The sequence below is a fragment of the Alosa pseudoharengus genome, unplaced genomic scaffold, assembly GCF_046254945.1.
Source record: "Alosa pseudoharengus isolate Yale_2024_CS ecotype anadromous, Long Island Sound unplaced genomic scaffold, YU_APseudo_1.1 YU_APseudo_1.1_scf_5, whole genome shotgun sequence".
NCBI lineage: Eukaryota > Metazoa > Chordata > Actinopteri > Clupeiformes > Clupeidae > Alosa > Alosa pseudoharengus.
This window is the reverse complement of record NW_027468837.1, coordinates 31,548,050-31,565,549: the sequence shown is the minus strand read 5'-3', so window position 1 is coordinate 31,565,549 and position 17,500 is coordinate 31,548,050. Positions and strand designations below refer to the sequence as shown.

At 42.8% G+C, this 17,500-nt stretch overlaps 1 protein-coding gene across 2 annotated transcripts in view; it reads right to left on the bottom strand.

The window, feature by feature from the left end:
- The window catches only part of cpne5b (copine Vb), a 172,149-nt gene that overhangs the window by 17,033 nt on the left and 137,616 nt on the right, over positions 1-17,500 (bottom strand). For both annotated transcript variants that reach the window (XM_076268230.1, XM_076268231.1), the window contains 3 exons: positions 11,094-11,140; positions 6,769-6,950; positions 4,161-4,288 (listed from right to left, as the gene is read on the bottom strand). In XM_076268230.1, the coding sequence (XP_076124345.1) occupies positions 4,161-4,288; positions 6,769-6,950; positions 11,094-11,140 (357 nt within the window). The remainder of the gene's footprint in view (positions 1-4,160; positions 4,289-6,768; positions 6,951-11,093; positions 11,141-17,500) is intronic.

Below are 17,500 nucleotides of genomic sequence, written 5' to 3'. Positions count from 1 at the left end.
GCATTGGTATTTTGGCATTCAACGGCGCATTTGAAGGAGGCTGCTTGCGAGACCGTATGGAATAGTCATTCTTAAACCATGCTTTACTAAAACCTAGCATAGCCTTCACGCATTTGCACTCGTCTATTATTTGAACTCATTGGCAAAGTGAAACTAACTTCACCAAGGAGTCAGTCAACGACAAGACAGTTATATGCAGTTACTTTCACTATTGACTGACAATGGGTTACCATAGAAAACATAGGCTGGAAAAAGCAACACTTACCCTAATGTTGCTCAAATGACTAAATAAAACAACATTTATCCTGCAGAGGAGTTGCTTATATCGTGACAGTGCGTCTTCAGCTGTGCTCCATTGTCTCTCGCCTCTCCCCTAATCACTTTTAACCGTCATTACCAATTTGCAAATGATGGTGAATAACTACTCATCATGAGATGTACAGTATTTCGTAATATCTTTATTCTAATTATGTTTACCATTGTAATCGTGCAATTTGTAATGCTTTGCATGGACGTGCGCTGGTGTGCGTTCATGAATGATAGAAGGATGGTGCGTGCACCTGCCAATATGACTGTTGACATGCGCTCTTAAAATAGCATATGAACAACTCGCCATTGACTTCTGACCAGGTTTAGGTGGTGTATGATAGCGATTTTTAGACAATGCGCCAGGTCCCTCCCTAGGTTGTTAATTGCCACACCCCTGGGCGCAATGCTTAAAAAATAAAGGTGCAAAATAACGAATTCAACTTCGCGCCGGTGAATAACGAACTTTACGCCATGCGCTGGTGACCGAAAATACAGCCCTAAAGCATATGAATGTGGTTCTGTTGACCTTTAGTTTTGTTGCTACTGTGCTTGGAGGACAGGTTTAGGGCAAAACTCAGCACATTTTAGTCATATTGCAATTGCCGATTACCGTGATCATTTTGGGTAGCCTACTATAATCATGATATCACATTTTCATGCCGTTTCTCTAGTGGCTGGTAAAAAAGTTGAGTGGCTGGTAGATTTTGGAATCCACCAGCCACAGTGGCAGGTAGAAAAAATATTTAATTTCCATCCCTGACACACACACACACACACACAAACCACACCCACACACACACACACACACACCTGACAGTGACCTCCTGTGAACCCTACCCAGACGGCCTTCAGAGTGCATTATGGGAAATGCTGATGTTAATCACACTGATGTCACCCCGGTGTGACTGTGGCATGCCCTCAGAGAGGATCATGGGTAATGGTGATGGCAGCGGACACGCATGGGCAGACGGTGTGTGTTACAGTTAGACAGCTGGACTCCCTCGTCCTCTCACATGCGTGTAATAGACATGTGGGGAGGCAGACACCTACTAGGGCTGGGGCAATTACTTACAGTGGGGTGGGGCATTGGGGCAATCACTGACAGGAGGAGGCAGATATCTACCAGGGCTGGGGCAATTACTAACATAGGGGCGGGGCACTGGGTCAGTTGAACATCACACACACACACACACACACAAACAAACACACACACGCACACACACACACACACACACACACACACACACACACACACACACACACAACCCACACACTAAGAACATACATATTCATGCACACACTAGTGTTGCACGGTGCACCGATACTACAAAAGTATCGCAATACCCTGAAATTAAAAATGTCACGATACCTAATTTTATTACTATCGATACTTTTAAGAATGACCGTGTTCTTTTGAAGTAACATGTGTGTGCGCAAGGCATGCATAGCGCCCTCCCCTAGCCTGTGCGTCTCTTTTCTCCTCACACACATGCACAGCTGTCGTGCCATAAACAGCGAGACATTGCTGCTAGTTTAAGTGCTGTTCTAACACATATTAATAGGCTGATATCAAGTTGATTTGCTCACTTGCATCTCTCAAGTTTGTGTTGCTAACCTACAGTACCTAGGATATGGGATTTAGGTTATTTAGGCCTACTATTGGGTTTAACGTCTTTTAGAAATAGGCTACGCAACCATGGTAAACTTTTACATCTGGAGAGAGCTCCTTGCTAAATATCCCGCTAGTTCAGGTCATGTCTGTCGTTCGTGGAGTGGTCACTAAAATCATTAATGAACATTGCAAGACACTTAGCTCTTCTATGATCCCAGAAAGATTTTCTTCGACTTGTTAGTTTTTTGAACATTTATTTTACCTAATGACATAATGAATTGCATCCACATATCCTTACACACTATGCGCAACTATTATTCACTAGCCTAACTGTACGTACACACCGCCGCTGACTTGAGCTTCCAAAGAAGCTCTGGTCGCCCTGTCAAGGACGCTTGTCAAAAAAGTATAGGGAAGCTTTGGACGCTTTGGCCGCTCTGACGTGACAGCATTTTACGTTCGATCATGTTCTATCTTAATACTTTATTCTATTCGATTGGTTGCTGGTCGTTGGTCGCTGCACCGCGTCACAGCTCATTACCATAAAGCTGACTGACTTTCAACTTTCTGCTTGACGCTCAAGTCGCTCAAGACGCCCAAAACACGACGCCGACGGATTTGCCGCTTCTGGCAGCTGAGAGAAGCCGGCTTCCATTGAAAATGAATGACTTCCTGAATCTTTGGAAGCTCAAGTCGGCGGCGATGTGTACCTACAGTAAAACCGTGAGGCTGAAGGCTAATTATTCTCACGTATTTCTTACTCTCACCATATTTCTTAAAATGACAGGCACTCAATTACACCTATACACAACCAATGTGCATGCACTCAATTAGCCCTACACACCACATTAAAGATATGCCTAAGTGTAATACTTTAAAAATCAATATGAAGTATTCAAATTACAATTTATTTAGCCACTAATAATTATGCAGATTATAAAATACTATACATTATTAACAAAATAACTTCATATGAATTCCAAAATATATCAAATAGAAACAAGACATAAGCCATCATTTTCCGTATGTGTTTGTGTGTGTGTGGAGAGTCAAGCAGAATCTAGGATGGCCACTGGTGTGGTGATCACACTATATTCAGTATTAGCCTACTGATGACGTGGGTGGGGGCCAGTGTTGCGCGGTCTGCCCGAAATTAAGCGGTCGCCCGCGGATGACCGCGGTCACCCGTGGTTATGAGTCATAAACAAAATATTTTAATGATATTCGGGTCATTTTCGGGCGGGTCAGTTAAAATGAATTAAATATATTTTCTACAAATAGGTCTACTTAAAATATCACTAGAAGGCTAGCATCAATACAGTAAAGTCAACAGTAAAGAAGCTGAAGACGCGAGTTAAAATAAAAAAGACACCCCTTCAGGAAAAGCGATATAGGCTATGGGAAATATTGGGTAAAGTTCTTAAAGAAGATGACAGTAGACAGTACAAGTTATGGTCTATGTAGGCCTACTTCTTGCGAAGCCATTTAAAAGTATGACAGCCAAAACGGGCAGCCTGCAGGAATAAATGTTATGGCACAGACTACACAGCCATATCTACCGGTATGTATAGGTTCGCGCATGCATAAAAGTTACCTTAGTTCGTTGGGTTTGTGACTTTAAACAGTGGATGTGCTTTAGTAAAGCTTTGTGCTTCATTCAGCATTATAAACCAGTTCTTACGCTAACGTTTTGACCAGCAATGTATCTCTCTTGCCTACCTTGCCTCACCATTTCTGTTTTCGAAAGAAAGATGTATGTCCATGGCCTTCAAATCTTATCCTAGTGTTCTAATGGTTGCGTGCGTGCTTGCGCTCTTATTCTCATTCTCTCTCCTGCGCAAACATTATGTCCTGCATGCCTACTGCGTGTAGTTCTACTGCATACAGTTTCGCAAATAAATTAGTTTGTTTTACAGAAATGGCCTACTGTCACACTGCATGCAGCCTATAAGCAAAAGCACACATTTTGTAAATAAGCGGGTCGGATCGCGGGTCAGTTATAATTTTGTCCTAATTAATATTCGCGGTCCGAGTTGCGGTCGGGTTGATTAAAATATCGGGCGACCGCGGGCCGCTTGTGACCAAACCCGCGCAACACTGGTGGGGGCCCCCAAATCAAATAAATTTAAAAAGTATCGAAATCGCAATTCTTGACCTGGTATCGAAACAATAATTTTGGTATTGTGACAACACTAGCACACACACATAACACAAAGGCTTTTAAAGCCCACCAACCTACCGTGCCACATGGTTGATGATGGGGGCGAAGTTGGTGGGTCCGTAGAGCTGGACGGTCTTCAGACTCTGGTGGTAGGCCTCCAGAATACCCTCGATGCCATTGCAGTACGGGTTCTCAATGTTACCATTCTACAAGGGGTGTAAACACGGTTCTACATCAGAACAGTTCCACCTGTCACTCATCACACAGCCAGTCTGGGCCTACGGACTAAATGAGTCAGTGGAAGATATATCACACAAACACACACACACACAGAAGGAGGGGGAGATGAATTATTTCTCACCCATAAGGGGTTTCTCATTACTCTATTCTGGTTTGTTTCTAGTGCCCAGTGCTGCAGTTAAGCATAATTACACACACACACACACACACAAACACACACACACACACACACACAGACACACACACACACACACACACACACACACACACACACACACACACACACACACACACACACACACACACACACACTGTGTTTCTCATTACTCTATGCTGGTGTGTTTCTAGTGCTTGGTGCTGCAGTTAAGCAGGGCTTCATTCACTCACTCCATTGGCAGTGGAACTGATGGGATTCCAAACCAGCTTAAGGGAACAAATTAAGACTCGCTGGGACCAGGAGGCAACTGTGATGCTGGCCAAGAACTTTATGAATGAGGATAATCACACACACACACACACACACACACACACACACACACACACAGACACAAACTAAATAAAGTCTTCCCTCTCTCTCCCTCCTTCTCTCTCCTGGTTCCTTTCATACAAGCACACAAGGATACACAGGAACAAATAATAAGCACAGAGAAATTCATATTCATATTCACAGCAAACATGAAGGGAAGCCAACACACACACATACACGTACACACACACACACACACACACACACACACACACACACACACACACACACACACCTCAAGAATGGGTTTTCATGTAGAGAAAGTCTCTTTATAATTTATCATGCACTGACAGACTGACAGGAGAGTCGGAAGACTACCGGCGGAGTCGGGGGCGTCACTCATTAACTAACATGCGCTACACACACACACACACACACACACTCATTAACTAACATGCGCTACACACACACACACACACACACACACACACACACACACACACTCATTAACTAACATGCGCTACACACACACACACACACACACACACACACACACACACACACACACACTCATTACCTAACATGCGCTACACTCTCTCTCCCTCTCTCCCTTCCCTTCTCTCTCTCTCTCTCTCTCTCTCTCTCTCTTACACACACACACACACACACACACATTTGACTTACTCATTTGCACCATTACCATGACACTCATTCACACAGAGCACCTTACCTTACCTTACCTTACCTTATGCACAGAGAATCACAGGCTCAGTCCCTGCCTCAGTCATTGCAAGCGCATCTGTTTGATTAATCACCCACTATGTGGATACTGTTTTTTTAGAATTGTGTTATTTAGTATAATTTGTATTTTAGTATATTTAGTATTAGTATATATGTATCTTCTACTGTCCTTATTGCTTAGTTGTGTTTTTATATTATATACTTTTAATTACTTTCTGCTGTTAGTGAATGTGTGTGTTGTCTGTATGCTACTGTGACCTTGAATTTCCCCTGGGGATCAATAAAGTATCTATCTATCTATATATCTATCTATCTATCTATTTATCTATCTATCTATCTTTAGGGCCTAGGCTGTTTTCAGCATAATTGTACTACTTTAAAGTAGCAATTTACTTTCCCTCAAAGTATATGTTATTTCCTTGCAGATGCATATTCCGATCGTACTCAAAACTACTCCGAATACCATTATTTTGGTCCCCAATGAAAGTTTACACTTGTGAGGTTTTCCTTAGTCCGGAGTCCTCCTTTAAACTGTATACTGATAAACACACACACACACACACACACACATCCTAACTTGCTCAGACATTAACGTACACATTACATTCACCATACACTTGTGCACTAATTTGTCCTTCCATCCACTACTTCACACACTCGACTCACCCTCATAAAACCACACACCCTCTTCTACTCACACACACACACACACACACACACACACACACACACACACACAAACACACACACAGGAGCGCCCACACGTACACACACCCTCTTCTACTCACTCACACACACATACTCAGGAGCTCCCACACGTACACACACACTTACTCACTCACACTCATGTAGTTTAATCAAGAGACATAGCCACTCACTCTTATCAGTGTGTGTAAGTGTATGTGTGTGTGTGAGTGTATTTGTGTGTGTGTGTGTGTGTGTGTGTGTATGTGTGTGTGTGTTTGCATGTGTGTGTGTGTGTGTGTGTGTGTCTGCATCACCAGCATGAAGTTGTGTGAAACTCTCTCAATTTGGCTCCGAAGCCCAGAGTTAGTGTGTGTGTGTGTGTGTGTGTGTGTGTTAGTAACCCTCAACAGCGGCAACTCGTGCCGTCAGACGGTAGCCTAGCTCAGAAGCCCAGAATGTGCATGAGTGTATGTGTGTGTGTGTGTGTGTGTGTGTGTGTGTGTGTATGTGGTATGTCTGTGTGTGTGTGTGTGTGTGTGTTTCCACCCTCACCAGCGGGAACTCATGTGATACTCTGCCGTCAGGAGGTAACTTGGCTCCGAATCCCAGTGCGGGGAACATCTTATCGCTGTCGTAGTCCTGGATGATCTCCCCCACCGCCTTCAGGGCCATGGCGTAGGCGTTCATCTGGTACGGGTTCATGTAGTGCAGGGAGGTCGACTGCGAGGGGTTACCTAGGAAGTTAGAGGTCGATGAAAAGTCAAAGGTCACGTCTAGGTCAAAGGTCACGTAAATGTAGGTCAAGGGTCAAGTCTCATTTTTTGAAGGTTTAACAAAAAAAAAATTGTAAGGGAAAATCGTATAACAGATAGAAGACAGTTGTTGTTTATTCCAAGTCAGAGTTACAGTACACTTTGTTTATATTTATTATTTTCATTCAACTGTGGTTAGATTTAACTACAACACAAGGTTGACACGCAGTCATAATTATGCTCAGTAAACCCTTTCTGATGTGATCCGGTGTGAATCCAGATGTGGGCTAAAGTAATCTGGTGGGAATCCAGATGTGGGCTAAAGTGAGCTGGTGTGAATCCAGATGTGGGCTAAAGTGAGCTGGTGTGAATCCAGATGTGGGCTAAAGTTAGCCCCTATCCATGCACTGTTGGTGAAGTCACAGATATTGCCACATGCTTACTCAGGAATCCAGCTTCTGATTTGGGCTGCATTTTTACACCTCGGTTCCAAAGTGGATACAATCAATGTGCACGCTGTGCAAAGTCTGAGTTGAAATGTCCAGGGATATTCCAACTCATGGAACGTCTCTCGGCCAATCAGAAACAAATAAATAGTTCCATAGAACCCAATTGTTGTACACTGTTAAATATTTTTCTTTTCCTTGGGTTGCACCTAACTTGCACCTTGTTTCCAAAGTGGATATTAGTATAGCCTCCACAAGGTACTTAGAGCCTCTCTTCCTGATGCATAGAACAAATGAGTCCAATAAAGCAGCCGGGGTCACCCCAGGTGTGAATGAGATCTTGAACTAAGTGTGGAGGAGATAAACTAATAACAGCACGCTCATCTCATCTCTGGGACACACACACACTCTCAGACACATCAGAGCCAGCGAGCGGCTAATATCCTGCAGAACATTAGCTGCGCACCGCTACACGCTAGCTACTCCAACTAATCATCTGACATCAAAAAACCTCCCACACGAAGGAGCAGCCAGGGGGGACTCATTAGAGCTAATAATGATATTGTGGTGTGTGTGTGTGTGTGTGTGTGTGTGTGTGTGTGTGTGTATGTGATATTGCGGAGCTTTGACAGCAGCTGAAGTAGTGTCCGAAAGTGAAGAGATCAGGAAGTATCGATCAGGGTGCGGGGAGGAGCCTGTACCCAGCATGAATACACTGTGGTGAGGCACAAGTGTCCTGGTCGAAGTGTGTGTGTGTGTGTGTGTGTGTGTGTGGGGGGGGGGGGGGTGCTTTAGTCAGTCCAATATCACTAGGGTTGGGTATCGTTTGGGTTTTATCCGATACCGGTGCTAAATTAATACTTTTAAAACGGTGCCTGAACCGGTACTTTGTTTTTAAAATGTTTTAAATTAAAATGGTCTAAAGCTTTTTTTTTTATTGATAAGACAATTTTGAACATGAAATTGAACTGTTATGTTCAATTTACTATCAATATCTCATTGCTCCTACGAATAATACATTTAAATGTTAAAACAGCTTGCCATGCATGCACACACAATGGTGAGCTCTGCTTTCAAGTTTACCCAATGTAGGCGGTTTGCCATAATGCATGTTAAAACCGCTTGCCATAAAACTGCCAGGTCATGGACAACGGCATTTGCAAGCAAGCTAATCTAACAGGGACTCTATTTTCCAGTTAATTCAGTGTTCCCAAATACTTCAAGAAATTTCTTGTCTTAACCCATAACACGCAGTAGTTTTGAACATGTTAGGCTACATGTCGGTGTTGAAGTGTTTAGATTCCCAGTGCTAGCCTAGTATTTTAACAGCAACTATGGCTATTCGCTAACACCAGTCAGCTGAGTTTAATTAGCGATAACGTACGGAGATGGTTTCGTAGCCTCTTTGACAGCTCAGTGACATCAGGTATGTAACCTACATATTTATGTTTTTGCCAGCTAACTTTTAACATGATCTTCATATTCATTGTGATGCTATATGGGCCTCATGCACATGAAAGATTAATATCATGCCATTATGTTGTTTTAACACATCGTGAAATAAAGTTTTCACCTTACAACTTTGCTGATAACATTTCAAATAAATGTCAGTTAGCACATTAGCAAGGATATTGTGTATTGTATAGGCTAGCCTACTGTTGACGTTGTTTCATAGCCTTTTGCTTGTGTGTAGTTAGGCCCACTGCTAGATTTTGACAGGAGCTCGCATGTCGCTTTAAAGCAGGGGTCTCAAACACCCGGCCCGCGTCCTGCCCAATTCCGGCCCGCGACGTATGACAAAATAATAATGTAATCCGGCCCTTGAGGCTATTAATTGCGACAAACAACGATACTGATTAAAATAGACGATAGATCCAGGTACGGTGACAAATCTCATTTGTAGGCCTACTCTGCTCCACTATGTGCAAGACATCCAGAGCTTGATTCAAACCCAAAATCACTGCGCAAAGTTTTCAGGAAATACTTGTATTACACGCGAGAAACACAAAGACGTGCATTTGTAATAACGCGGAAGCGATGCAGGCCATAGTGTTGCAGAAATTGAAGCAGAAATTAAGCAGAAATAGGCCTACACCAAATGTTGAAAAACGTTCACGTGTGATGAAGTCTTAGGTAAGCTATGTTATTCACCTATTCTAATTCTGAAGGAGAATATCCTTTTGGATATTATGATCGATCGTCTATGACAGTGATAGTCACGGTGCGTCTGTGAATGGAGGTGCGTGTACACAACGGTGTCCACTAAGCATACCATGCTTGTTTCGACCCTCTGCCCAACATAGCTTGGAGGTTGCAGTGGTAATCGTGATGATAGCGTCCGTAATGGATGTGGTACAGACAGCAGGGCTAGTAGAAATAGGGCTCTAAAGAACTACAAAGTCACCCGCAATATGATGCGAACTTCTGGGTACTGCAGATTACCCGCGATAGGAACTGTTTGACCAGAATACTTTATTGTAGGCCTATATTGTAGTAATCTATTACTAAACCACAACATCTTAGGTGTTGGTATACATCTTAGGTGTTTTCCTGTTAATTTGTTATGTGGGTAATATGAAAAAAGGAAAGTAAACCTGCTCAAATATGTTCATCCAGTATTTACTGAAAGATGCATATTTTGAGGTGCTTGCCATCCAGTGACAAATTAGATGGGTACATTTACCCCCTTCATAAACTTTTGTTTTACTCAAAGATTTTTACATTTACAGTAGGACTTTATCTCTGACCACTTTCAAGCCATGGCCTTTTGAAATTTTGATATAAAAATCCAATGGTGTTGCTTTCTTAACCCTGATGCCTAGTTTGCCAGGTTTAAAAAAGTTATGAGAGGAAATATTTGTATTTGGTGTGAAACACACACACATACCTGTTTTTATGTTTTTCATTTATTTTATAATTTGTATTAATATTTATTTTATCATTATTTTATTTATAAGCTAAGGTTGCTAGCACAGGTGTCTAAAACTAGATAAAAACACTTGCACTTTCTGTTTGCAGTTTTGTGTGGTATTTGAAAAAAAGAACATTGCATTTTCAGAAATAGCCGGCCCTCCAATCAGATGACGTTGGCAGAATTGGCCCCCAGCTCATTTGAGTTTGAGACCCCTGCTTTAAAGTAAGCTACTTGGGCTCACGCAAGCTGTCAAACACTGTCCACTCGCCTATGTGGTGCACCCCTCTGGTTTATACATCCAGTGTTTATCATATGTTAGCTAACTGTATCTGGATGTGTTGCTATCAGAGCAAGACGTTAGAGATGGCACATTTTTTTTTTTAAACGCTATTTAAGCACCGAAATGAGGCACCGAAATCCACATTGTTATTCGAATATACCGTTTGTGTCGGCACCGGTGCCATATTAGAACCGTGTTTAGGTGCCCAACCCTAAATAAAACAGAGGGGCCAGCCATTACAGCTGTAATGGAACGTACACACAGTCCACACACACACATGCAAAATGTTAAGATACACACAGGCGCACACACACACACACAGACACAGATTGCATGCTGTGGCCTTAGACTCTAAAGCAACCCTACTTAACCCAAAGGGTAAGCAGCACTAAGGCACTTCCAAACTATTTCATTTAAGGCACGCACTCACACACACACACACACATGCACACACGCACACAGTATCTGTCTTTAAAATCACTTACCATTAGACGCGGTGAAATCAATGGCCACTGTGAAATTGATCTGAGTCCTACAGAGAGAGAAGAAGAGGAGCAGGAGAGATACAATCAGCTGTGATGTTAGCACATGTCTCACACACACACACACACACAAACACACACACACACACACACACACAGAGTAATCATTTGTGTGGCAGGTAGTACTGTGGTGGCTAATTGGGATGAATGGGGTCAGAGATTAGACTCTGCTCACACCAGTTAAGATCTCTCTCTCTCACACACACACACACACACACACACACAAGAATACAGATGCACAGAAGAATGCACATACACACAAGTGCACAGACCGAAAGGAGGCAGGCTACATATGCTTATAACATATGCAATCCTATAAACCTTTAAATCCACACACACAAACACACATACACACACACAGGATGTTTGCACCCTGGAGCATTGAATTCTTCTTTGAAACCTCAGCATTGAACCTGCTGTTTAAGCTGTGTGAGCCGCCCACAGTCAATTACCCTCCCACACACCACTGGAACCATCCAATATCTACTGCAGCTAATGGGCTAGGAAACACACACACACACACACACACAATCAAGGAAACATGCATACACACATCATAAACAAACACACTCACACGCACACTCACACACACACACAATATCAAGCAAACACATCATAAAAATACACATGCACACACACACACACATCATAAAACACACACACACACACACACACACACACACACACACACACATGCACATGCACACACACAGATCACAGAACACACACATTTTAAAAACCCACACACACAACCCACTATCAACTCTCCTGTCCCGCTACCTGAGGAAACGGAATTGGATTTTATTCAGAATTGGAACCACCCCACACAAGCACACACACACCTCCCTAAGTTTAGCTTGTCCAGAGCCCCCCCTCCACCACACACACACACACACACTCCCCAGTGGCTATCCTGAAGGCTTGAAGCAGAGACTCTACATCCCACAGGATTGTACAGGGCCCACAGATCACAGCGGGACTGATGGGGTTGTCACAGCGATGCAATGTGGTGGATTGATGGTGTTGTCACGGCGATGCAAGGTGGCGGATGCCAGGTTAGGGATACCAAGAGGCCCGCAGCGATACAGAGCATGCTCAGATCATTTCACACACACACACACACACACACACGCACGCACGCACAATAATACAAAATCTAACTAACAAGTGTCAACAAAAACAAGTACAAATGCAAATACACACAAACCTACATACACACACACACACACACACACACACACACACACACACACACACATTAGAATAAAATTGAACAACAAATAAACAAGTGCTCTCTCAGTCACACACTCACACACCAGAAGCCAAGCACAGAAGATGGACCACAGCCACCAACACTACTCGCCTCGCAGGAACAAAAGACAATAAAAAGCAGTCACCCATCCCAAAACACGTTCCAAAATAATGATAATAATAATTAATAATAATAATAATAATAATAGCACTAGCGCCTACAGCACTGCAATAAAGAGCAGTCACTCAGCCCAAAGCTTGGGACAAACTGGGATATTTTATCTTTGTTTTTTTCTTCTTTTTTGTAACACGTTAAATAATAATACTAATAATAATAATAATAATAATAATGCTAATAGCACTAGCATCTGGAGCACTGCTGCTCTGCTGACCCCGTGGCTTTGAAACCCAGTGTCAAACATCAAAGCATCACACAGAAACACAACACACATTTAACATCAGAGACTCAGTCACACAGTATGCTTTTTCTGTGATGCGTTATTCTCTTTCATCTCTGAGCAGCTGTGACAATTTATTGCAATAACCTTTTTTTTTTGTTGTAGACAACAAACTGATAGCAGACATAAATATACATTAAAACAGGTGACTAAACTTAAACATAAACTAACTGTAGATATACAGTATTAACAGCACCATATTTATTTCAAGACAACCACCACCATAGGGAGATGCATGAGAGGCATGAGAGGGTTAGTCGAGGAGCAGCCAACCTTTTCTACAATTTGTCTTTTTTAAACACAAGTCCACATTTTCAGCTAGGTCTCTCCAGCTTATTAGATTCATCATTTCAAAGCAACATGATGGAAGAATTGATATACAGGTGCATGCCCCTTGGCCTCAATATTCAACGTCATTTAACCTTAAGACTAAAAAAAAACGACTAAAAGGGTCATGATCCTACCCATTCAACAATGTTACATAGTGCAATATCAATTGTTCTGGGCACACATTGGCAATGTCAGAGACTTCATTCTCCACATTATACGTCAGTGTAGCATCAAACGAGTTTGATGCCATTATGTTCAGGTAAAAGAGCTTGTTATTTTGAGGTAAAAGAGCTTGTTATGTTCAGGTAACAGAGCTTGTTATGTTCAGGTAAAAGAGCTGCATTGTATGCGTGTGTGTGTGTGTGTGTCTGTGTGTGTGTCTCCCACTTACTTCCTGTCTCACTCTTCACTGTCCTACACAAATAAAGGCAAAAAGCCCAAAAAATATACTTTTAAAAAAAAGCCTGTGTTGTCTTACATGCAGCAGTCCCACTTGCCCCCACTACCACGGACTTGACCTGCACCCATGTGTTGGTTGTGCATGCTATCTTCCTCATTGCCCACCAGTGTTGTAGTCAAGTCACTATGCCTCGAGTCCGAGTCCAGGTTCGAGTCTCCAGTGTTCAAGTCCGAGTCAAGTCCAAGACATTAAAAAAAATTCCAAGTCAAGTCCGAGTCGAGTCCACTACTCATCCGAGTCGAGTCACTATTAAATGCTAAACAAACAACCTTTGAGGCATTCATGTCTCCAGGCATTTGGCGTTAAAGTTAACCTCCGTTATTGTAGAAACATGGCGTGATGTGTGATGTAGGCCTATGACATGAGCATTCCATTGCACTAATATTAATACTGAGAATAATTTAGATATTAAAATCATCTACCAAATAATATTCTAATGACATATTATAGCCTATTGAAAAGTTGAGTCCTCGTCTCAATTTCCGAGTCTGAATGGTCTGAATGTACGAGTCCAAGTCCAAGTTCGAGTCATTCAGTGCTCAAGTCCAAGTCAAGTCACGAGTCTCTAAATTTAGCTCATGACTCGGACTCGAGTCCGAGTCCTGGACTCGAGTACTACAACACTGTTGCCCACTGAGTACTAGGCAGGTGCCGTTTTGATATGTTTGTTGTTCATGCTATCCTCTAGCCTGGAAAATCCAGACCCTGGAAATCTAGAAAGATTAAGGGTCTGGCCATGACTAATGTAATGGCCCAACTCGAGGGGCGGCACCAAGTATGCATTTGAAAATCTCACTGCACACAATTGGATAACACTACGACCAATGTTTACTGACTGATTCCGGACTTTGACGCAATTGGATAACACTATGACCAATGTTTAGCCTACTGACTGATTCATTGCAGCGCTGTCGTCATCTGTTTAGCTTGCCTCTGGCCCGCCTATATCAGATACATCGATGTGATTGGTTCCTCGCGATGCAAGGGGTAAAAGTAACGTGCATCATTACTCATTGCGAGAGTCTCGCAGAGGATTTCCAGGGTAGCTATCTTTCTCATTGCCCACTGACTACTAGGCAGGTGCTGCTTTGATATGTTGGTTGTGCATGTCGACCTGCTGAAATAAAGACTGGTCTCCCTTAGCAACATGCAGTACATGTATCTGTAGACCAATAGGATAGGCAGGCTACACCGGGTACGTAACTGAATTGTTCCGTTTGTGGCGTGTACTGTAAGTTGCAACAATTAGCTTCCACTATAACAACAAAACTGGCTACACCGGATGTGATAACGGCGTGTACATTAAAAAAAATGAGACCCTGGGCCTATTGCACAAAACTAGGATAAGGGATTAAGCCGGGATATCTTGGTTATCCTGGCTCAATTTATCCGTGATCCAGTTGCACAAAAGCGGGATAGGGGGCAGCAGGATATGTTATGGTATAAGTTACCATGGCGATTTATTCTGTGGAGCTAGCCTGCTCCAGACCAGGCTAAGTTCCAGGATCTATTTAATCTCATCCCTTATCTCAGTCAGCAGTCATCACAAACGGAAACCAATAGTTATTCCACTGCCCACTACACATTGTTATCACATATAACTAGACCCACTGTCATTATTTAAACGTTTGTGATCATTAATTAACTTTTACATATCGCCATTTCCGACCTGTCATGCAACAATGTGATGTCACGGGAGTGCCTAACCATTTCGCACGTGGTGGTCGCAGCACTAGTTGCAATATTCTCCTAAACAGAGGTGTTGCTGTTTGCTGCTGTTGTGAAAAGGCTATCGTTACCTACCTCACACCGTAGAAGAAGCAATGAAGCCGCTCTAGTTGCCATGGTGAATCAGTGAATCTGTGATCGGTGGCGGGGTCTATTTGAGGGAGCCGTGAGCGCGCACTTATCCAGGATAGGTTTCACCTAGCTTGATGAATCCGTGTCTGCATATCCTGGCTTGCTCGTTGTGCAACCAATTAAGCCTGTACGCTCTTGTTTTGGATTCATTGAGCGCAGCTCAGTAACTTATCCCAGCTGTCTTAATTCTGCTTTTGTGCAATAGGCCCCAGTCTTCTAAATCTGTTTATGTGCCTAGTGTAGCCTGCCTGTAAAACATTACTGTTTTAAATGAAGCGGAACCCCTCTAGAGCTTTGAAATAGCACATGATCAACAGACCAAAAAGCTCCAAACCATCATTCCAAATGTGTTTTTTTCCCTGTGGTGTTGTTTAGGCAGAGGGGCGCTCTGGTATTTAGATAAGGATCACAGTGATAGAGACACTTATGAATCCATCATAATCCAATTTCCTAAATAAGGAAACTATCCCTGTGCAATCAACTCCTCACACAGTCTACTGCTGCTTCAGACCGAGCAACAAAGACAGGGGCCACAGAGTCACCGTTAAGAGATCTAGCGCATAATATAATATATACATTCTATTATATTATGAATAAAATCAATAATAAAATAAAAGAATAAAATGGATATCTCCTAAATGGAATGGAGATTAAATCACATTAACCTTTCAAATCCCAAGACAGCTCACACGAAAGCCCTGCCCTTAACCTGGATCATAATTATCTGTTTATTAATTCATGAGACACTCACATGTGTCACACATATGTGTGTGTGTGTGTGTGTGTGTGTGTCATTCATGACGTTCACATTCTTCCACTCTTAAGATGTTCAGCTCAACTTCTCCAGTTCTCTCCTCATTCTCTCTCTCTCGCTGACACACACACACACACACACACACACACACACATAGTGGTAATGGGACATATGTCTCTCAGTGACATAGAACTATGAATATCAAGTGCAGCCCCCGATTTGAGATGACACCTGTGCCTCCGGTACCATCAAGCCAAACACAGACACATACAAGAACACACACACACACACACACACACACACACACACACACACACACACACACACAAACACACATATGTGTGGTCATCAGTTTACCTGCATTAGTCCCCAACACAGACACAGTCACATACCTGTCTGGTCATCACATTTTACATTAAGCATTAGTCTCCAATGACTGTTTGAGTAATATAACACTGACATTAAAAAGACAAATATCATAAGGCATCATTTTTTCCCTTTCTCTTTCACCCATCTCTCTCAATGTGCTGTCTCCGATCCATCAGACCTCTCTCACACACACACACACACACATACACACCAAATGTACAGTCACTTCTAAAGGTGACAGCACATTAGTAAACAATGATAATTGTTTTTTTAATGCTTTTCAGCATTATTTGATCTCATTTTTACAGAGGAAAGAACAAAGGATAGCACATCTAGACTCTATATCAAGATGCACCTCCATTGGCATTCACAGATAGCACACCTACAGTAGACTCCATATCAAGATGCCCCTCCATTGGCATTCACAGATAGCACACCTAGACTCCATATCAAGATGCCCCTCCATTGGCATTCACACCTAGACTCCATATCAAGATGCACCTCCATTGACATTCACAGGAGACTAGAGTGGGCCACTCAGCTCCTCTTGTGCAGGTCAATCGATGGCCGTCTGAGCGAGCTAGTGATGTAGGAGACGTTGAGATGTTTTAAATGCAAGGCGATCCTCTGCCTGGGCTCCTATGGGCTTTGCTGGGGTTTGTGCTGTGGACTTATTGTGATCCTGACCACTTCTTGGTCATCTCCCCCTCCCTTTTCCCTCTCTCTCTCTCTCCTTCCCTCTCCCTCCCTCTCTCTGTCTCTCACACACATCATTCTTTTTTGTCCCTCCCTCCTTCCTTCCTTCTCTCTCTCTTTCTCTCTCCCCCCCCCTCTCTCTCTCTCCCTCCTCCCCACTCTCTCTCTCTCT